This window comes from Manis javanica, chromosome 4 (genome assembly GCF_040802235.1).
Source record: "Manis javanica isolate MJ-LG chromosome 4, MJ_LKY, whole genome shotgun sequence".
NCBI classification, from domain to species: domain Eukaryota; kingdom Metazoa; phylum Chordata; class Mammalia; order Pholidota; family Manidae; genus Manis; species Manis javanica.
Window position 1 is genome coordinate 87,361,547 of NC_133159.1, and position 24,221 is coordinate 87,385,767.

At 34.6% G+C, this 24,221-nt stretch overlaps 1 protein-coding gene and 1 long non-coding RNA gene across 4 annotated transcripts in view; one reads left to right on the forward strand and one right to left on the reverse strand.

Annotated features, from left to right (window-relative positions):
• The first annotated feature begins 1,070 nt into the window (after positions 1-1,070).
• LOC140848931 (uncharacterized) lies at positions 1,071-12,973 on the forward strand. The gene is made up of 3 exons (XR_012130261.1): positions 1,071-1,143; positions 3,619-3,789; positions 12,268-12,973. It is a non-coding gene; the product is annotated as an uncharacterized lncRNA (long non-coding RNA).
• The window catches only part of OLFM3 (olfactomedin 3), a 176,630-nt gene continuing 153,544 nt past the window's right edge, over positions 1,136-24,221 (reverse strand). For all 3 annotated transcript variants that reach the window (XM_073234370.1, XM_073234369.1, XM_017643091.3), the window contains 3 exons: positions 19,969-20,188; positions 3,602-3,708; positions 1,136-2,481 (listed from right to left, as the gene is read on the reverse strand). In XM_073234370.1, the coding sequence (XP_073090471.1) occupies positions 1,804-2,481; positions 3,602-3,708; positions 19,969-20,188 (1,005 nt within the window). In that variant the 3' untranslated portion in view covers positions 1,136-1,803. The remainder of the gene's footprint in view (positions 2,482-3,601; positions 3,709-19,968; positions 20,189-24,221) is intronic.

Genomic DNA, 24,221 nt, shown 5'->3' on the forward strand with positions numbered 1-24,221 from the left:
AGGTACAATGACAAGTGAATCCCCTAAATTTTCTAACTCTTAAAAGCAGAGGAGAACTAATATAAACATTTTAAAAGAGAACACAACATTGCAAAAGGACCCAGAGTGGTCATTAAATCATGCGTTTTGTAGGAAAAAGGAAATCTTTGTTAAACTTTAACAATCTCAAGATTGGGTTATTTAAGTCTACAATTTTGACAGTGAGATATTTGAGAATTATGTCTTACTTGTGACATATGAAATGAATTACTCTTAAGTATTAAGATTTCTTTACACACAATGCTCTGAATTATTATATCCTTACTTTACAAAGGAAATTACAATATTGTGCATATGTGAAACTAAACATTTACAATTTAAGTTATATATTAATTATTGTAGGATACACTTTTTAAATTGTAAAACCAATTCGTACTATTTCTGTAAAACTACTTTAGGTAATATTTTTAATATATGGAAAGTACATCCAAACTCAATGATTTATTTGATACATATTGATTATATGTTTTTGGAGTTATTAATGAAATATCATTAAAGCTTTCTTTTTGGTTACATTATTTCTGCACACACATTAATCAAGGTAACAAGGGGTTGCCTTTCCATCTTGTTTTCTGAATTGGTTATTTGCACATTGAAACCACACAGACAACTCCCAAGTATTCCTATCATTTTCTTTCACACAAATCTTGCCAGTAACTCTCCAGTGCTCATAATGTGAATCTAGATGACATTAATTTTTGTTTTAAGAGTTTTTATATGTGCTTCATATCCATTTAGAATCCTGACAGAAGGACTTACATTATTGCATGTTTTGTGTAAAATACAAGTTAAAACCCTAACATATGTAATCATGAAAAACAAAATTTGGTTGTATTATAAATGGGAGTCAACTCAAATCCAGTTTTTGTGACTCAACTGCATCTTAGCAACAATATAGTTGCTTTCAGTGGGGTGAACAGAGTAACTCATATGAATTGTATAAATTTTAGTATTTAGTGTCAGTGTGGTCCAGTAAACTTGGGGTAAAATAAAGACTCTATGTAAGGGATCTGTTTTGATTTTCTTTCTAGCTTATAATGCTTGTGTAAAGGGGTGAGCTGAGAAGATACTTCCTTCTTGACCACAGTTGAAAACTGACCCATAGTAAGTACTAAGATTAAACTTCAGTGTATTTTATAAAAAATACTACTTACTTTCACAGAAGTGAAGAGATAAAATTGCACAATGGTGGTTACAATGGTAGAAATACATATTGCCAATAAAATGTTAGCAAGAGATTTAAAAATGACTGTACAGCACCGCGCATCAGAGAATTGTATAACAGCAACACAATTGATATTATTTCTTCATATAAATAAAATACTTAAATATTTTTTAGAAATAAATGGGGGAAGTGTTTTTTTCTCCCTAATTCCTACCAAAATATTTACTGATGTGAAGCAAAAGACATTAAAAAATGGCAGTTAAAAAAAAAAGACATTCATGCATTTAAGCCATCATTAGTCTCTGACTCTAATATAAGGCAGATCATTAATCTTTTGCAAAACTATGACTTTAGCCACTACGCTTTTTTTAGTGCTCTTCATAACAGGGATGTGATAGACTTTGTAAATTTAGGAGTTAAGATGTGTTTCCAACAGGTTAGTTTAGATAGGCTCAGCTGTTGTTTGAAGCATCAACTTTATAATAAAAAAATGCTTTGGAGAAATGATGAAAAGTTATAATAAAGAAAAAATAGAAGAGGTTTTATAGAGTTTATCACAGATGATACTGTTTAGATCAATGAAAACAAATTACATTTGCTTATGTGTCATCCTCAGTCTTAATGATGTGGAAAAGGGTAACATTGAAAAGGACCTGGTGCCCGTTGTTCCAGGCATAAAGAGCTCTATCTCTTGCATTGTAGTCAAGCATAGATATGTGAAAGTACTGGTTATGAAAGGGAATGTCCGTGTACTCATAAGTGGAGGTTTTGGTGGAATAGGAATAATACACCTTGGCTCCAGTTAAGTGGGAATTGGTGACATACAGTGTCCCACAGATCATAAAAGATTCCCCTGCACTTCTCTTGGGATAGCCAGTGCTCCAGCTTTTCATCACTTCCAAGGAATCTTGGTTAAGTTGGCTGATGACAATATTGCCTGCATTCTGGTTAGTTGCATACACAGCCCACAGCCCAATTTCATCAGCCATTAGGTCGATGTCAGAGAATCCACCCCACGTGTAAGGGTAGACATTGTGAAAACCAGCATACTCCAGGCTTCGTTGGGCAAGCACTCTCCCCATATCAAAGCTATATTTGATGATGATGTTACTCTGATATTTATTAAAATAGAGTGAGCCATTGTAGACAACATGGTTAGTTCCTGCCCATTTGAAAGGAAGGTTATATGTCCTTGATTCAGCCCCACTGACAAAGTCTGCAATTGATTTGTACTCACGGACAATTTTATTGTTAGTATAACTGTCCATGTACCAGACCTAAGAAGAAGGAAAAATAAAAGTTACTAATTTCTGTATTTTTCTGAGAATTCAAAAATAAAGAAGACAGTGAAGAGTCAGCACATACTAATATCACCATTCTCAGGGCTCTCAAAGCCACATTATCTACCTGCTGTCCTGTTACAATGTGATAGCACTACAGGCTTTTACAAAAATAGTGGCATGGTCTATGTGGAAAGGAAACAGCTGTATTTACTGCCGTTACATTAATTTGCTTTTTGTTCTTTTTAAAATTAAAAAAATAGTTTGACCATTCAGTGTATATCACTGCATGAACCAAACATCTATCAGTGCAAGTCACATCACATTGTTCAGTTACCTGATAGATCAGTGTAATCAGTGATAGCTGCACAAAATAGCAAATTTACTTATTCCGTTCCTTTCTTTGAAAAAATACATGGTTTAATTTTACACATTCAATTATTTCTCCTTTATGGATATCACAGAATCTTCTAGTAACACTTATTCCTTGGATAGGCTTATAGGTATAACTGTCTTTCAGTGAAACCAGTTTACTGATTTAGCTACTGGTCTCATTTGGATGTAACCCTGGAGAATCTTAATGTATACTGAGTTCTGTAATAGAATATGGAGTAATGGTAAGTTTCCAGTATATCGATTTACATAATACAGGCATTGCCAACTTACAAAAATACCCCCTATGCCCCCACCTCCGCCAAAGTTTCAGTGCCATTTCCTTTACAGTTACCTATGGACCCCAAGGATCTTTTAGCTTGTTTAGTGAACTGGTTAGCTCTTAACTTTCTCACTTTTTTTTTTTCACACTAAGGACCAAGTTTTAGAAGTATAGAGAGAATTTTGTATACTTGTAATTAGTCCTTTTCAAGCATAAAACAAGACTAAAAACAATAAAATTATACTTACTGTACTGGTAAATTATAGGATGGAACATTGTACTAGAAGTAAGTTTGCCATATATCTGTAGATATGTTAATACTATCAAATGGAAAATATTTGCAAACAGTGTAATACTTTTCAAGTTGAAACTAAATATCCCTGAAGGAAATGAATAGTCCAATACACATAAAGTATGAATAAAACATAATTCTAAGCAAAGGCATTTGTGGAAGCAACATACTCTGTTATTTTTTTCAGATGCTAAAGGATCTGTCATCCAAGCACCAAATCGGGTTCCAGATGTCTTGACTGTTATTGGGCCTGTGATTTTCATCAATTTGCCACAAGCTGAAATTAGATAAACAGAAACATGTTGGGTGACATGGCCAGTGATTCCAACACACATACTCATACCAAGAGCAAAGAAAGGTATCCTAACATGAAGCCTTTCTGTGGGAATAATATCACATATTCTGAATGAATATTCATTTGTGTTGGGTGCTATGCATTTAACTATAATTTGAGCCATAAGTAGTTGCCTTTTCAATGCTCTAAACCTAAAGTGTGGAATTTTAAAATGGGAAATGATTTGTACAATCTGGAAAGAAACAAATGAGGAAAGTCATTATCATTATACCAATTCAGCAGCTGCTTTTTCTAAGAAGTCAGAAAAATTTAACGGGCTGTTCAGGGACCTATTTACCTGATTACCAACTCATTTCTCTCCCCTGCTCCTATGCTCAGAGACTTTGAACAACTTACAGGCCAGAGAGGACTCTTGAAGCTGATTTTCAGTTTGTATTGGTGAATGAGAAGCTCTTGTGAAAAATATCTTTATAGAATATAAAAATAAAAAATCACAGTCTACCTGAAAGAGGTAGTTTCCAACAGTAAATGTCTTGTGCAGGTAGCAGGGCCTGAGAGAGCAGCCATGAAGGTTCAAGGCAAAAAATGCCCAAAAAACTCAAGCCCTCAGACTCTCTGGTCACAGGCAGTGTAAAACATGATGAAAAATTAGTGACTTTCTTGAAAAATACTAATGTCTTTATCACCCTAGCTGTGGATAAGATTTTAGGAAAAGTTTAGACTTCATAAACACCAAAACCTAAACCAAACAGAAATCCAGGTATTTTGTGAAATTTTTAATCAGCAAAATTCAAGTGATTTGTTATATATACTGTAAAAGGCAACAAGTACCTCTAAATGTTGACCATTAGTCTAAACAAAGGAATATTCTTTCTGTTCCATTTATACCCTTTTTTCCTCTCTGTTCTATTTTTTTTTAAAGCAATTTTGTCTCATTCCATTCTCCTCTGCCTGTTCTTAAAATTGGCAAGAATTTAGTTAGTTTCTGTTGGTTCCTGTGTATTTGGAAGCAAAAGAACAGTTCCCCAAAGTATATCAAGGACATAACTAACTCTAGCTTGGAGCCTATTTTGGCTTATTTTTCTCTGTATGTGTTTCTCATAAGAATAATTCGTAACTGGTGGAATCCTAAGCTGTGTAGTTAGGAAGATGCTGAATGATAACATTTGTACAATTACTTAAGTAATAACTACAAATTTATAGCAATCTCTAGAATCTCATGAAACCTGGATAGAGTAAATATTTTTTCTCCTTTTGTGAAAAAAAATGGATGTGATGGCATCTTTATGTACCTTATGTAAATTAATTAGTTTTTAATTTCCTCAAGCCTGATAAACTGGGCAAGTAATTCAGATTTTATGGCATTATCCATACAGGTTAAACCTATGTAGAATATATCACTTAAACTTATGCACAACATTTGAGTAAAGTAGCATCAATTTGAGCTAGAAAATAACACATATATTCTGAATGAATCTAGTTGAGTGTATTCTCTGAATGCACAATAAGTGAGAACAATGTGACCTCTGATGATGTTCTATGTAAAAATTTCTAAATTCACAGATGGTAATCATGTGAAAATTTCAAGTGTATTAAGTAGGAACACAATTCCATCCCCTGAAAAAACCCAGAAAACAAACATTTATTTTTTCCATAATAATAATAAATAAATAATAAATTCTTTTGTTAAACAAGATATAAATGGCAAAGTTAGCAAGGTAAAATCTGAAAAGTAACTCAGGCTTAAAGTGATGGCCTAATACATACTTCTCTCTACTTTCTTTCCCAAGATCTCATTAAAATAATAGCAAAGGAGTAAAGCATGGGTGAAAACAAAGCAAAGACAATGATGTGTGAGTCATTAGTGGAAAAGAAACTTTAATCAATTTCTAGAAGGCAGAATTGATGGAGATTGATAATTAAAGGTGTAGGATGAAATAAGAAGCGTCAGTGCCTAGTGGATAAGCAGAGGAGGAAGAGCTGAAGTGGGAGCTGCTCTGCCTTGAAGAGAAGGGGGATAGAAACAGGTGTCAGGGTGTTGGGAGTGAGACAGCTTATGAAAATAGGGACATTACTGAAAGCATGCCTGAGGAGCAGGTGATTCTGTCTTTATCCCTGGATGCAGGATCCCAGAAGGAGGTTAAAAAAAAAATTTAAAACTGTTTGTTACCTGAGAGGACTTAGGGAAACTAATGAGGCACTGGAAGCTCCAGAGCAGAGCAGTCTACTGCCTTCTGACATTGGGAGTCTCCTTCCCTTTTTCAGTATGGAATAAAATGTCAAGCCCTGCCTAAATACTTAGTTTCTAAGATTATTTAAATCTTTATAAACAATAAATGGATAACGAAAGACTAGCTTTTGTTTTCAAAAAGCTTAGAATAAATATGACCAGAGTAAATGTGCAGAAATCTAGAACCCCCATAAGAAGAAAGATAATTCAGAGCAGAAGAAACCCCAGGTATCTTTAGAGAGATCTGTATATTATGGAAAGGAAAATATAAAAGAGCACTTAGAAATTAAATATATGATTACATTTTAAAAAGTCAATAGGTTGGAAGTTAAAAAAGTTATCCTAAAAATTAAAAAGATGAAAATGAAAATAAGAGAAAAAATATAGATGCATATAGGATGAATCCATAAGCATCTGTGTCTGAAAAGCAAGTTTCTAGAATGAGAGGAGAGAGAATAGAGAAAATTATAAAAAAAATTATACCAGGAATTTCTCCAGTTATAAAACTTAAATATTCAGATTAAAAAGATACTTTATAATGAATGAAAAAAAATGCACTCTTAAAAAATTACTGTGAAATTTTACAAGAATAGAGAGAGGGATTTGGAACTTTTCAGAGAAAGAGCAGGTCACATTCATGTTGATAAGATTTAGGCTGGCTTTGGGCTTATCAATACTAGATGCTGGAAGACAACCAGAGCCTTTAGATTAGAAAGAAAAATCAGAGGAAGGTAGAATGAGGATACTTTGTGACATGCGAACTTTCCAAAGTTTACCTATAATACATTCTTTCTTAAGAACTTACTAGAGGATTGTAGATAAATAAGTAAACCAAGACAGGGGAAGACATGAGGTCAAGAAAGCAGTGACTTCTTGTCCCAGAATAACAGCTGTGCAGTGGGTCTTGAAAGCAAATAGTCTAGTTGGACAGCGGTGTCCAGAAGGGAGGTCTCAGAAATCAGAGGAATTGATCATTAAAATCCTGTTTGAGACTCTCTAGGAAAAACTGGGTATGGTGAAGGCAATTATTGGAGTATATAAAAGGAGAATTCATTTTAACTTAAATCTGCTAATCTGCTTTGAGTGGCACAGATGTGATATTGAACTTAAGAGAGGAAGGGAATGCATTGGAGTCTACCACTTACCTCCTAAGAACAATATCAACATTGTCAAATGATGTAAACTCTCATGTTTAAGTTGAATCAGCCCATAAACTAATTACAGAATATTTAACAGACATCCCATTGGCTCTGTGATTATAGAAAAGACTAAATGTTTCCAACCATGATAACATAGAAGAATAGGTGAAGCTCACACTGTAAGAGAATTACGAATTGGGAAAAGAGATGAAAGAAAGATGGGCATGTAACTGACTTGATACTTAAAAATATGGTGTTAAAAGAATTTTCCTATGATGAAAATAATATTTATTTTATTTATTTAAATAATAAATATTTAAATATGAGGCTTGAAGATAGAAAGTTGATAGCGGTAGAAGTGCAAATAGTCATAAAGTTATATTATGAGGAGACAAGAATGTGGAAACTAAATCCTCATTTTGCAGACTAGAAAGTCAGTAAACAATGTCCAAATTTAACAAAAAATGAAAATCAGCATATTATTAGAGAGATGGATTTAATCACCTGAAGTCCTAAAATTAAACTTAAATGTGGTTGCCTCTGGAGATGTTTCTGGAGGAGGAGACTGTTTATTTTTATTCTCAGTCTTTTTTATTCTAAGCATATAATTTTCCAGCCTTGTGCATACAACATTTAAATTATAATTTTAAAAGTTAAAATAGCTGCAGAAATTTAATATTGGCCATTAAGTTTAAAAAGCGAAAATCACATTTATATACTGCCTATTGAAAAATCACTTCCAGGTTTCTATAAGCCATACTTCCTTGCAGTGCTAAGAAGTAGGTGGAAATTGAAGATGTAAATAGTCTCCAGAAATGGAAGCTGTGAATATTCTGCATTTTAATTTGGTTTCAGTCCTATAAGGACTAGTTGAAATTGTGTTCTTTGAACTTCCAGCTATGTTTTACAATTGGCATGGCGATGTCTCTGTCTTTAATTCCTTCAACTTAAAAATATTTAGAATCTTTAGTAAGTTGTAACATTTATAGTTACTTCATAGGGATATAATAGGCAATTACATTGGTACATGTGTAGGAGCTGTACTAAAAGATATTATGCATGAGATTCAAATATAAATGCTGTGCATTTTATATCAAAACAGTGATTATGACCTTGGAAAATTGTGCTCCTGTTGAACACCCACTTTGCATAAGAGGAAAAATTAGTCTAAAATTTCAGAAAAATATCTTTTAAAGATGAACAAACTATCATGAATATTTGAAAAAATACATGGACTCAAAGAAGTCAGTTGAAACTTGTTCTGAATATAAATCAATATAATGTACCAAATATGAAACATAAACATAATGGAATATTCTCCCACAAAACTTTATACCTAGAAGAAATGACCAAATGGAAACACAATCATAAGAAATTATAGTGACTTCAAGTTGTTTCAATAGTGAAAGCAAATAGAGATTTTATAGTTATGGAGTTTGACTTAACATTTTAGATGGCTGAACTATACAATTAAATCTTAAAGTGAGGTTTTAGCCTGCCTTATCAGCAAAAACAACCCTTTTGCTATGGGTAGCCACTATTGCCTGAAGACTGAAGTATAGTTTTAAAAAAAGCAAGAAGACACAAAGTCTATATTTGCCTCAGATGAATTAATATTTCAGATGTGGAATTGTTTTCTGGGTATTAATGATCCTTTAGATTCAGTTTATGTAGATGTAAGTTTAATATTAATTAAATTGGATGGATTAGTTAAAACCTGCACAAGAACTATATTTAGTGGGTCTAGGAATCATGCCATGAATCTCATATAATCAACATTTGGAAAAACTGACAGCACATTGGTGGCTTGGGGTGGCTTGGCTTCTGTGGTATTTGGAGCTAACCCAGGATTGTATCCATAGGGCAGAGGGATACTGCTGAGCCTGAGGTTGTTCAGACCAGGAATTGGGACAGGATTTACACTTGGGGTTAAAAGTTTCTGACACCTAACCTAAAAATGACTTTGTTTTCTTTTTATAGCAATGGGTATTTTCTCTGAAATATGTTAGAGGGTAAAACTTACAGTTCCTACTTAAATACAAAGTAATTATTCATTTAACAACCATTTACTGAGAATTTATGTACTAAAATTTTGCTATGTGCTGGGGATATGAGATGAACAGGAAGACAAAGCAGAAGAAGTAATGACCCAAAGTATTAACAACTTGAAAATAATACAACTTCTTAAATGACTCCTTCAGTTTCTTAATCTGAAATAGCAAGGACACTGTCAGTTTTAGACCCCATGGCAATAAATATGCTTAAAACCCCAAATAAGCCTATAATAATTATGTATGGAAATGTCATTTACTCTTCACTAAATTGAGAATCAAGTGCTTTGTATAAAGTTCCTCCATATTTGGTGAATACTATGGTGGGGTAGTCTGTTGACTAATTGATTTTTTTACCATTTGCCTTGTTTGGTGGGAGTCATTGATTCTTACTCCAGTCAATTCTACCTCAGAAATCACATCCTTGAGATGCTTAAAAAAGGACTTCTGGATGTGGTCTTCAGACAGCAGTTTTTCACTCACTCTCTCATTTATTCATTTATCAAGCTAAGATTTAATGAACATCAAGCAGTGTTCTCGGTCCTAGAATTATAATGGTGAACAAGACACGACGCCTTTGTTCTGGTGAAGCTTACATCTTGATGGGGAGAGAGAGGGAATATATAAACAAGCAAATAAAGTAAACATATCAGAACAAAATTTAATATAGGACAGTTTGATAGTGACTGAGGAGAAGCTTTAGATTGGGTGAGTAGGGAAGACCTCTTAGGGTGTTAGTTTATCTGAGGTCTAGCTGACAAGAAGTCATCCATTGACCCTTAATTTGAGGGAAGGACATTCAGGTAGTAGAATAAGTAGGGGAAGGTAGCATCTTAACGTTGGGGGCATGAATTAAGGAGTGTGACTGTCGAGATTTAGATTCGAGTTCTATCACTTATTCTGGGAATTTTGACGAATTTTTGGCTTCTCAATGTCTCAGGGATAATGACAGTAATAATAACCATCTCACAGTGTTATTGGGAAAGTTAATAAGAAAAAATACATATTTAACTTAATGTTAGCTATTATTTATTATGTTCTTGCCAAGGCACTATATATATATCTAGATATGCTTGGTGAGTTAAGAGATATAAAAAAAAAGGTCATTGTATCTAAAGCACACTTGGAAAAGTAGAAGATGAATTTGAAGAGGTAAATAGTCCAGAAAATGAAGCTCTGTAAACCTAGAGTGAGTATTTGGATTTTATTCTAGGTAAGATGGAAAGGTATTAGAGGACTTTAAGCAGATAAGGGGAATAACAGAATGTGAGCTACATTGAAAAAAGACCACTCCAGCTAGTATGTAGAAAAATAATTATAGAAGGGATAGAGTAGAGGCAGAGAGACAAGTTAAAAGATTATCAAATTGGTCCAGGTGAGAGATGATGGAAGTAGTCATGGAGATGGAGAAAAGTTGAGGGTTTGGGTTATGTTTTTGGGATAAAGTCGCTAGGACTAGGCTTTGGAATAGATATTAGGACAGAAAGTAAAAAGATAAAGAAAATCTCAAATTAAAAAATGATCTAATATAATATCCAGATTTTTGGCTTGTTCACCTGGGCAGAGTGTAGTATCGTTCACTCAGATGAAGTGACAGAAGAAGTAATGAATTTGGAAGAAAAAATAAAAAATTGAATGCAGATTATTTAAGATCGTTCATGACTACTATACATGCCAGTGAAGATGTAGAGAAGATAGTATATCATTCTAAGGGCAGACACCCTTTTGAAATACAGTTTTGACAGTCTTCAGGACAGTGATGGCTGTGAAAGCCAGAGGCTGAATACTGCCTTACAGAGAGGACGTGCATAGAGAAAGAAAGGCATGACACAGCTCTGGGGCCTCACAACATTTATAAGACCCAGCAAAAGCACTTAATAAGAAACTATAAATAAGGTACAAAAAACAGTGTAGTGTTAAAAAATTCTAAAAAGAAAGGACAGGATTTTAAGAAGGTTGAAGTATTGACCTGTGGGGAATACCACTGAGATGTCTAATAAGATAAAATCACAGAAATGGCCATGGAATTTTTCAGCAAAACGTCATTGGTGATCACAAGAATCCGATGAAGAGTTTTGAGATCAGAAGCTGGATCAGAGTTGGTTTTGGGAAGACTAAACCAAAGCGGCATCAATAGAAAATTCTTTAAAGGGAGAAGGAACAGGGAAATGAGGGTGGAGAGACATGTGGTCTCAGGAAGATCTACTGTTGTGGTGCTTGTTATTGTGATTGTTGTTTAGGAAAGGTTTGTTGGACTTGAGGAGTAATCTAATAGGGAGGAACTGAGATGTGAAAGAGAATAATTAAACAAATGAACTCCTTGAGCAGATGGTAGTTTTGTTTGTTTAGTAACTACCAATAACCATGCCCCTATTTATCCTTTTATAGTTTTGTTTTTCTTTTTGTCTCTGTTCTCACTTCTGTAATTTTCCAGGAAATTTCCAAGGAGGTATTCTTTGTGTAGTATACTCCATCCAGGTTAGAGTCCTGAGGAGAGTGTTAGGAGATCTGGTTCCTAATCTAAACCATGGCATCATATTATCATATAATATTGGATAATGCCCTTATTTTCTGGGATGAAATAGTTTTCTCGTCTTTGGGATGGAAATCCTGAAGCTTTATGTTTTGTTGTTCTAACCAGGGAAACACTGAGGGGAGAGGAGGTCAACAAACTTTTAGGATGTTGATGGTGGGTAGGTGGGATTTGTGGTTGTGGTAAAATAAATAAAACACAGCATTAGGGTGATTGTGATCATGGCCATTAGCCGCCTCCTCTACTCTCATGCTCAGGCGGCAAAAACAGATAGAAAGGGCTCTTCATGTTGACCTCTTCCCAGTAGAATTTTATCTTACAAATAGTTACTGTATTCCTAAGATAAAATTCACCGTGTTGAATGAAATTAGTAAAATTAAAGTTGCAGGAATTTAAAAACTGACTTCTTTTTGAGTTACAGTTTTGTGTATTTTATTGTTAAGTAAATGAAGGTATTCTCAGATTCTGATGGAGTGCTGAAATTGCAAAAAAAAAAAAAAAGTAATATAGACAATTGAAGTCATTTCTATTTCGTGGCTCCCCCAAACTAGTTTTTGTTCAAATAAATTATTATCTTTCTTTCTTCAGTCTCACTTTCTATGAGGACAAAGGAAGCCAGACAGAAAGGATAAATTCCCCAAATGCATGGAAGACAAATGTTCTGCAAAAGTGATGGCAAAGAAGGAAGCTAAGAGACTTGCTTCATTGATTTTCTCTTGCTATGCTCTTCTGTCTACAGTGAGACACTTGAAAATATTAGCATTTTATAATATATTGCACGTGTATGGTTCTTTATATTCAGAAAATAAAGTGACTAAGTAGTTGAGGAAAGTGACCATTTTATTTCTCTGATGACTTTTAGACATTAAACTTTTTATGGTCATTTACAAGCCATATTTATCTATCAGTAGCTCAGGAAAGATGCTATTTGGGATTAAGCAGAAGATCATTAGTTTGAATCAACGAAGCATGAGAACCAGCTGTTTTCTCCTTTGTTTATTTCTTCAATATATACTTATGCTTTGTAATATCCTGGACTAACAGCTTCTGGATTTAAATCCTAAAGCCATACCCATATAAGTAAATATAATAGTGAATATGATTATGACAGAATATTTTTTTTTTTACTTAAGGCCATTGCAAAACTCATGTAGCAAGAAGTAGATATAGTTTCATCTTTAAAGTCTGTCTATTAAAGCTACTTAAAATAAGTTTGTCTCTACAATACATTTGTTAGTGAAGTCAGTTTATAGTAATTAAACTTGCATTTACATGTTTAATCTTACCAGTTACACTGCTGGGAAACAGGTGGAGGCAGTGATGGACATAATAGATGCGTTATTGGACAGGACACTAGAATCTGTTTTCAAGTGGGTGTCTTATAAGTAGGATCAAGAATAAAATGTGTCTGAATATCTTCATTTTCAAAAATTAACATAATTTACCCTTAAAACACTTTAAAAACTGTCTCAAGGTTTTTTGGGATAAAGCTTATATGAACATATTTTTAAGAAGAAGCCTACTTAAAATTCAAAATGAATGGAATAATATTGTGTTATGAAATCCCAAATGTGGTGATTCATGCTTCCCTCTGAAAACACAGGTTTTATATCCTTAAAAATCTTGTAATTTATTTGTAATCCAGGAAAATGCAGGCATGAAATAGAAAGATAAATAATAAATTGTCTTATGGTAAAATATACCAGTTTGCCCACAATGTGCTAAAACAACCAAGGTTCCATGGTTCCAGAATAATGAAACATCAAGTGCATGGGTACTGAGAAATCCCATTGTATATTGCATTCTAGGGAGAGTAGGATAATCTTTGGTAAATGAAGATCATTTGAAGAGTCCCTCAGTTAAATTCATGGGGTTATTAAAAATTTCCTCTATTACATCTCCAAGTTCAGTCTTAACTCCTCTCTATCCCAGGCACACAGCTTGACTTTTCTGTTAATCCCTCCTTTCATTGAGCTTTTCAGTGCCTCTTGCTTTAGATGCTAGGTAAAGCCAAATATCGGGTGTTTTGTAATGCCATAGAAGAAAGAACAGATGGCAACAGAAACAAAGGTGACCAAAGGCTGTACTTCCGTTCTTTTTTTCCAAAAGAGTTTTGGTTTTTTAAAAGATACAGATGTTTTATATTTGACACAGACTGATTAATTTCTTGAAAGCCACATAAAGTTCAAACATACTCTAAATGTTAATTTTACATTGTTGCAGTTGTTTTATGATAGTCTACGAGGATTTATTTGGAAGAAGACATAGATGTTCCCTGACTTCTTAAAACCGGGGCAACTTGTCTTTAAGGGGATAAAGATTTTTTCAAAAGCAAATGGGAATTTTCTGTAAAATGTGCCATGTGTCATGTGTTAATGGGATGGGAGACTGTGGGAGGCCATGCCTGGGTAGTCCAACCACATTAAAGAGCAATCAGAGAAGGCCTCACAGAAAAGTTGGTGTCTCGTGTGTGAAATGAAAAATCATTAGAATTAAGATTGGTAGCATGGGGAGGAAGAGTGTTCCATGAAAGGAGGGGAAAAGGTCAATGTCCAGATAAAAAAGCATGAATGGTTGAAAAACTGGAAGATTAGAATGGCTAATGCTTGGATTAAATACATGGGGAGAACTTGAGAGAAAAGGCTAGAGGAATACACAGAATCCATATCATCAGGACAAACCATGCAAAGCTATTTGGATTTAATTTCAAATTAAAATCACTTAAACACAGGTATAATATGACTAATTTGTATTTGGAAAAGATATTCTAAATAGTGTGGTTGGGGAGACTCAGGTAAGGGGACTGAGTAGGAGGCCATTGTAGTAATCCTACTGAGAGATGATGAAGGATGCTGTGGATTTGGGTGGTGGGACTGAGGCTGAAGAAAGGAAATGCTTTTGAGAGATCAGCGAGAGGGAGGAAAAGGCAGTGATTACATGTGAATGAGGTTCAGGGAAGAATAAAAAATGACTTTCTGGCATCTTTGTTTCTACAGCAGTTGTGTGGATGGTTCTGTTTGAATTAAACTTATTGAGGAGTCCAGGGTATTTCTGTGTTTGAATTGAATTAAACTTATTGAGGTGTCCAGGGCATTTCTCTATTATTGTCTGTAGCCAAAAAAAGACATGTATGGGGCTGAATTCTCAGTCTTTGAACTCAGAAAGACTTAGGTTTAAAGTTGTTGCTTCCGTCATGTACATTTAACAAATTAATTAAAACTGAGCATCTGTTTTTTTTATAAATTGCCAAAATAATGCCTTACCCAGGGTTCTTGCAACAATTAGAACTAACACATGTAAAATGGCTGGCATAGTGCCTCTAAACAATAGTGTGTCTGTTAAATGGTAGTTATCGGCTTATGTGCTTGACCTCACTAAAACTCAATATTCTGTACAGTAAGTGGAGATGGTCCGCTACTCATCTTTGTATCAACAAATACCTAGCAAAACGCATTGGGGGTCAATAAATATTAGTTGAATGTGCAAGTGAGACTATACCACAATTTGGTTACTCTCTTAAAAGTGAGTTTGGCATAAACATGATAAAGATGGTAAACCAAGTTTCATTACTTATGACCTCAAGTTTTGAATGCTACTGATATTTCCGTTAAACACAAAGCCTCAAAACCATGTGTTAATAGAAAGATGCATTCTGTGCTTCACTAGATGGCACCAAACCATTGCCCTAAAATAAGACATAAAGGAGTTGGGGGCAGAGGACTGGAAAACTGGGAAGCCTGATTATAACTTATATTAAATTTATTGGTGATCTCAGGGTTGTGTGTGAGAGCTTTAATCATGGTTTTTCAATCAGATTCTCACATGCGTGTATGTTTTACATGTTTAGGAATGCGATGTGATTTAATTAAGCAAGGGGACTTTATTCAGTCTTTCGGGGAAAAAAATAAGCACTTACAAAAGAGCATTGCCATAATTCATTGAGGTCACTAGGGTGCATTATTGTTGAAATGTTTTTTCTACATTCTGTTTTCTCCAAAACTTTAATTCTTTTGTACAGATAAGCTGAATGGTACCCCAGTAGTTTCAATGACTTGTGATTCCTTCAGCACTGTATTTACTATTTGAGAGTAACTTAGACCTTGCAGGCAATGAGACTATTTGCTACTATGTCAAAATTCATGTGATATATACTGTGGCATTTTCCTTAAAAGCAAATTCACTGGAAAGGTGAATGGAAACATGTTCCGTCTTTGTTGCAATTTTGTTCTCTTTCCTCAATCCATTTCTACCCTCTGCTAATTAGCTGTGTGGGTTGAGAGGCTTTTGTGAAGAGTGAAGATTCCATTGACGGGTGAGCCTTCTTGCTCCTGTTACTGTGCTGCCAGTACCATAATTATCTAACATCCCACTCTGGATCTGAGCAGCATAGCAACTGGATTTTAGACACATTGGGAGCACTGAACTCCTAATATGTTTTTTTCCTCTACATTTCCTGTTAATGGTCCCAATATTGATTAATACCTGTTTTCTAACTTCATGTATTCTGATATTTTGATATCTGGGCACTTACTTATGAGATAATACTAAGCATGGAGTTAAAAGGATTCTCAGAAATAATTTGGTCCAGTCTGTACCAGTTTCCAGGAAATGTAAATATGAAGTGAAGTGTTAAAGTGTAACTTAGTGATATTAAAAATATATGTGCATTCTTCTGTGTGTGTGTGTGTGTGTGTGTATATGTCATTAGATACCTCCTTTCAAATTGGAGTATTTTTTAATGGCAAATATGAAGATTCATTAATTTTTTTCAGGGACCATGTAGCTTTATACTTCATGGCATAAGGGGTCTCTGTCCCTACCAGGACATGGTTTTTACATTGTAAGTAACGGTTGTGGTCCACTTGATATGTATTCTTTTGGCTAAGGGGACTCTAAGTAAATGGTTTTGATTGATTGACATAACATGGTGTGATGGGAAAAAGTACCCAGTTCTTGAGACAAAAAACATGTATGAGTTAGAGTCCTTGCTTGTGGCACTAGTCTTTCTATTAAGTGAATAGGAATTTAAAGACTACTAATAATCAAGGAGAGAGTTTATGACCTGTGAGAACTATTTCCAATCTTTTTAAAGGGAATATTAATTAACTTAAATAGCAGCCATCTAATTAAATGAGAAAGTTGAATACTAGTTTTATTGCTGTTTGATATTTGTATTGGTTGCTAGATTTTATGTTTTTGATTAGTTTAAATAAAGTAAATATTAACTCATTAATGTAGTTTGACAGTTACATTCTTTCAAACTTTGTGGTCCATGGCAAGAAATAGAGCCTTTGATGTTAAAAAATATATGTTACAGAGCATAATACTAAGGCTTAAAGATACCATAGAAATATTATCCATTATTTCAGTTAGAAGGAATAGAACAAATGTGTCTACTTAGTTTAACCCCTTTTGTCCCAAACACCATTTTCGATATCAAAGAAGTGTGTGTGGGGGGAATTATATGTGGATTAAAAAAAAAGGGGGTATTTTGAAAGAGCTGGCAGGCATGTAGAATTACCTAACTACAGGAGATATTATTTCCAGCTAAGTCAACTCAGAATATATGTTAACCTGAACTTCATTTCTAAAATTGAGCCAATGGAGTTTTCCATGTTTATCCCTTCGAAGTATAATTGGCATACTTTAAGGTTCAAGGTGTTTATTAGCAAGAATCATTCTATTGCCCATCCTTGCTTTAGTAGAGTCTATCTGTACTTAGGAGATACCTGTTTTCAGTATACAAAGCCTGTGGCTTGGATTTATTGTGAGATGTTAATGATAAAGTGAATTGATTCTCAGGGTCTGGAATGGTTCATCTGTAACAAAAAGACATTTTCAAAGCAAGTTAAAGCTTACACAGACCAATCTTATATACTGTCATTTACAGAAAATCTTTAATTAGGTATTTTATGGGCTAATAAAATATTCACCTAGACATTTCTTTCTAACCCCCAAAGTAACTTAGATACTGAGGGCACTCAGACAATTCTTGGTTTGAGATTTTCTTCTTGCTTGGTGGAAACATCATTTATTCAATTATGTATTGAATTGTAAAGGTACTTACTGATAAAAATATATAACAGCAGAATTTATTTAATTGGTAATATTTACCTATTGTATATTAGCTATAAACTGCACAACTTTAATTATAAAAGAAAAACATATAAGGAATTATTTAAGTGCTGTATCAAATAACATTTCCTTTTCTTAGTCTTAATTGATCCTATGCCATCCTGACACAAATACGTGGCTAAAAGAGTGTTTTTCTTAAGAAGTCAAAGATTGTTCCTTGCCACTTGAAATAGCTAATATTTACTCTGTTGAGGGTTTAGAAATTGTTACTATACTCCTTAAAGAATTATTTTATTTAGCAAATATTCATTGCATAACTTCTTTGTCAGGCAGTTTTCTAGAAATTGGGAGATAAAAGATTTAGAGTGAACATCATAGACATTGTCTTTTTTCTCATGGCACAAAAATCTAGGAAGAGAGACATCCAATTACATATACAGAGATAAGCATGAAAGTCCAATCATTGGTGAAATATCACAGTTTGGGAGCACCTACCAGGGACACGTAGGGGTATGGGAAAACATAGGAAGGGAAATGAAAGATTCTGGCAAGGCATGACATTTAAACTGAGATGTGAAGAATGAATAGGGGTTTGTGCCATGGGACAGGTGAATGTGTGTTGATAGAGAAAGGACAAAAGGGAAAGAGTGTTTCAGGAGAAGGAACAAACAGTGCCTCAATGTAGCCCTGTGATAAGAGAGTGTAGCACACACATGACTGGGACATGATATGTGAGGGGAGAAGTGACAGGACCTCACACAGGAGAAGTAGGGAGAGCCACACATGAAGGGCTTCATAAGCCATGGATTGTATCCTAGGATATAAGGGATTCATAGGAGATTTTGAGCAGAGCAAAATAATTTCAGATTTATACTTAAAAAAATCCCATTTCCAATATTTCAGACAATGGTGGGGAGAAGCAAGAATGGGAGTTATAGCATTTACTGGAGTCATGATTGTTGGGAGACCAGTTATAAATGAAGAAGTGTGAATCTTGCCTGATGAGGAATAAGGAGCTGAGGATTCCTGTGAATGCATTTAGCCTTAGCTTTCAGTTTATTGCCTTCTGATTAATTTTGTTGTATTCTTTTGGAAATCCTGGGATGACTGTAGTGGGGCCTCTGTTGTGGTGAGTCCCTAAACTGCTTTGAGGCTGTGATTGCCAGATGCAACTTTTTGTTATTTTATCTCTTTTTCATTTGAATTGCATTTGTAAAATAAGTAGTCTTTAAAATATTCTTGTAAGCCACTCAACTTTTATTTTAAATGTTTACATTTATTCTCTGGAGTTTTCCTTACTAGAAATTGAGTTTTTCAATTAGACTTTGCTAAACAGGAATAGGATATTTCAAGTTTTACTCCTCTTTCCAGCTTATTTCTTATTCCAGAAAAGTTTTTCTTTACTTTGAGAGAACACTTTTCATGTCTGTTGAGTTGCCTTCCCTGTCATGTCACATCATGTCAACAAGTCCACTGTTCCTTAGTGGACTTGAAACTCCTCCTTATTCAATTCAATTTGCGACCACTTACTTACCTTGCATAGTTACAGACTAGTCCTGTGATGACTTCGATTGAATAATTACCTCGTGATCGCAATGGAAGAGTTTGTAAACTCAGACTCGGTTCAGCCACACATATTTGGAGTCAAGACTTGAGTCCATTTTGGACTTGAGTCCGTAACCCATGTCATATGCTTGGCCCCTTCAATATCTACTATATCTAGTAGTGAGTATCTATTTGAGTACATGCCTCCTTTTTATTTTTTGAGTGGGTCGGAGCTGCTCTGCATTGTTTTGGTTTGACTTAATCATTACTGTTTAACATTTGGTCCCAGGGTAACTTTCTGCTCCCCAGCCTCTAACTTTCTCCATTAACAAAATGGCATCTCCTCTCCCCTAGCCCAGCTATGATTTACTATCACATATTATCTCTCTGCAATAAAACTTATTTCAAGTAGTGTAGCCAATAGAATTGCCTGTATTATTCCAAGTCACCAAATGGTAAAAGGTTGCTTAGAAAATTAGGCAACTATTAATCAAATAACACTGAGTACCCAAGTATGCTAAGTCACTAAGAGATACTTACTTTATACTTAGAAAGCAGGCACTGCTTTTTCTAAAATTAGGTTCTTAGGACTATTTGCAAAATGTAAGGATGCAGTTTTAATAGAAACCATTTACAAACCAAGTTAGATAAATGAAATTTTCTACTCACTCAGCTTTTTCATGCAGTCACGAAGTCTGGTTTCCAAGCTAAGCACCCTTTGATGTAGTTCCTCGTAGTCATAGGCACCGATTTCTTCTTGAATCCCAGTGAGGACGGCAGACAGATTCCGGATTTCTTCCTTGAACTGGGTGATTAACTTGGCATCTGTTTTGTACTGCTCCAACACGGGGATCAAGGGCAGGAGCTCGTCCATTTTCTCTTTCAGCTCCTGTGAAAAGCAACCAGTTGTTCCTGAGCGTCATTTAAACAGACCAAGCAGCTACATTTTTTAAAATAGATATTTAAAGGAGATTATTTAAACAAACTCAACGTTTCCTTTTCTTTAAATTAAAATTTTTTCTGTTGAGATATAATTGGCATATAACATTAATTTCAAGCATACAACATAATGCTTTGATACTTTTATATAAATATTCCTTACTGATTTCTGGTTGAAATTAGGTATTTTGTGAGAATGTAAGTGGCCAAGTGATCATCAGTAGTTAATCCACTTTTCTCATTTTTTTCAATACAAAAATGTCTCTTTACATGGTTACATGATTTTTTATAAAATAAATTGATCCTTATCAAAATTACAAACTTCCTGTGGTAGTAGTTATGAGTTTATACATTATTTCACTTTCTGGTAGCACTTTATAAACAATGCATTACTTATTTAGGAAATATAAGTAGGCTTCATCTTTTAACTATGAATTATTAGAATTAGGCCAAATATTCTATTCCTGTTTAGTAAAGTCTAATTATCTATGTACTGATTATTTATGTTATAGGGGTACGTACAGGGAATTTTGGATCCTGGAACAGCTCTTCCTTAACACTTAGAATTTTTCCAGCTATGGCCTTCTAGCACTCTGTCCTTCCATTGTGCTCAGGTATTCCTTACACTCTTTAATGTCCATCTTAGCACAGCATAATTAGGAAGGTAAGTTCAGCAAGCATAATAAATCATGCAAAGCTTCTTGAAGAAATAAATGTTGATGTTTGCCATTTCTGAATTATTACCATACTGACTCCATTTGCCTTAGCATAATTTACAGCTCTTTGTGTAAGGCAGAATTATATACCCATGAAGTGAATTAACTTTTTCAGCGACTAAGGAGCTCATAGTTTATATAATAAGAGAGCTAGTTGCACAGAGTTGTTTGAAACTGAAACACTGTTTTTTATCTTGTGAACAAGAAGCATATGTGGCCAACACCGTGTCCCTCTCTCCTAGCATCATGGAACCAAGCCATACCCACAGTAGTGCTTTAAGTTTCTAGACATGTTACCTTTTCTTCTTTTCCTTCATTTTGGTGGTGGTGGTCAGTGAAAATATTTCATGAGTTTGATTCAGTTGTGAGTTTATTGCAGATGATCTCATTTGTGAAATAGCTGCCACTGTTCTGATCATTTAAGAATAATCCATAGGTGCTATCAGAAACCATGTTTTACACTAACTTAAGGAGCTGAAAATATCTATTTAGAAATTAAATTTAGAAGATGTTATTCCTATAAATGTATTAAAATATTAGGAGCTCCCATTGCTGCCCTGACTTATGGGCTTATGTTTTTTGTGGGGAAATCTCCACTTGCTGGATAAGTTTGGAATTCTTTGAATTTGTTTATATGTCCATGTTGAGTGGGAGGGGAAAGAGAGTCCTAATAATGAGAAAGATTCATAAGTATCACAGTCAAAAGAATTGCCTTGCTTTGTTAATTTTGGTGGCTCATTTTGAAATAAACTTGGTAGTTTGAGCAACTTGTGGCATCCCTAAAAGAAGACACAGTCCCATCATTAGAAATTTTATAAGACTTCTGTTGACACCATTTGCTGAATTTTATAGCAACAGTTACAGTGAGAAGCTTTACATTCTACTGTGGGAATATTGAAAAGAGTAATTCAGTGTCACAATTCTGGTGGTGGTTTTTCCCCTGAACTGAAAAAAAAGTATTTATGGTTTTGGATATTTTCATAAAAATTCCTAATTTGATTATTGGCAGTCAGTTTTGAGACTGAATACTTGTCAGAGAGCAGTGGAAAGTCCAACCAATATACAATCAAATACTTAAAAGGTTAAAGTAGACTAGCTGAGATCTCTGCTTATTAATCCCTTTTAGAATTTCACTTTCTACTATGTTGTAGCTGACTACAATGGTTGTAGCTGACTATCTTGCCCAGTCATGATTTCTTCACAGAAAAATGAGAGATGCAAATATGATAACTGGAGCAAGCTTTTCATCTTGAAGAGTGTAGAAGACAAAACCTCCTCAGTATTTTTTGATTAAGTTGAAAATGGTGTACTAGAAGATTTCTTCCAATTTAAATTAAAATGAACACAACAGCCATAGACTCATAGACATTGAGAAGTGACTGGTGGTTACCATGGGGGAGGAGTTGGGGTGGGTGGCTGGGGTGAAAGAGGGTGATAAAGAAGTATAAAAATCTCAGTCATAATATAAGTTGGTCACGGGGATGGAAGTGCAGCATAGAGAACATAGTCAGTGGTTCTGTAATATTTTTGTGTTGACAGTAACTGCATTAGTTGGGGTGAGGATTTATTAATGTAACTGTTGAACCACTGTGTTGTATACTTGAAACCAATGTAATACTGTATATCAACTATACCTCAATAAAAAACACTTAAAAAAAGTATTCTTGTATGTTAAACTTATTTCTGGAATGTTCCATTTCTTTTTTTCAAAGTACAGTACCTCAAGCAAAATGTGACTCATAGTAGGAATGAATGAAGAAATTCAAAAAACATACTGAGCATCTAAATTTTTCTTAAATTTAAATCAGAGCTATACATAGTCTACTTGGAGAGTCAGTGTGGCTTTGGTCTTAGGCTTAACTCTGAAGCTGGACTTGGTGGTTCTGATACATGTCAGATGTTTTACTATAGACTGATTACATCAGTCTCTTCTGAATTATGGGGATAAAAGTAGTGCCTACCTTAAATGATTGCTGTGAGGATTAAATTAGTTAATATATAATATATTTAAGGTGCTTGGAACTATGTGTTGAATATGGGTAATTTCTCAGAAAAATAATCATCATTGCTGTTTGAATTTTGGCATAAAACTTCAGGATCTACTTGGATTACATGAATGAGAAAAATCAAAATCATGTTATATGGTACTGCCTGAAAATTAAGTTTTCTTATTGGTGGCCTGGTTGCTGCTAGGCAAATTTATAGAATAGACAGACTATTTCTTGTGTTTCTTTCTGCTTTGTATCTTTTTGCTGCCCCAGAAGTTCCTGGAGACGCAGGTGCTTCATCGTGTGTCCCCAGCCTTGGCACTCTCAGGCTGTTGCTTGGTGTCACCGAGTTCTGCACTGTCCATCTGAGCTTGAGTAGTTTTCACTTTGAGCCAGACAGCCGGAGCTCCTCTCCTGTCCACCTTTCTTTCTGGGGATGCTACCCTGTGCCCTAAGTGTCAGTTCACCATTTCTTACTATGTTGGCCTCAGCCTTAGGCTCACAGTACTGCTCCACATGCATAGTTTATACTCTAACCCTGAACATTGAGAATTGACATTGAAAACCTTTTGGTTTTTTTGATCTCCTCTGTGATTTAGTATTTGGGGACTAGTCCAAAATTGCTTTTTTGAATATTGCCAAATCTTCTGATTCTTCTCCTGATCTTCTCTAAACAATATTAAACAAAATTAATCAGCCTTTTGTTCTGTTGAATGATGTTTATGCCTCTACTTACCATCAGTTTTGCCTGCCTGTTTGTTAGTTGTCTTTCACAGAAGAGATATGATGCATTACGTATTCAGCAGAGGGTCCACCACTGCCTTACATGCAGGACATGCTCAATAAACACTGATGGAAATTCATTCACTTGCTCCTCTGCTTTATATTCTTCTCTTTACCATTTCCACATAAATTATCTATTTGTCCAGTGCACTCATTCTCTTATGTCCAGTGATACTTAAATTTATTACATCTTTTAGGCCTTACTCTAATTTGCTCTAATTTCTTAACCTCTTTGGTTTTGCTTATTTCTCCCTTCAAATTAAACTTCATGATTCATCACTTCAGCCTCCTCTCTTTTGAATAACCCCAACTTAATTACCCTCTGTTACTATTGTGTGCCTTCCTGGTAAAACTTTAAAACTGGTTCAGTGCAGTACTGTTTTCTGTGTCTTTCCACTAAGGATTTGGAGCATCACTGAAGAAAATTAGAAAATCATGGAAATTTCTGCCACATTAAAATGCGCTATGCAGAGATCCTGTTGCATGTCCCTGACTA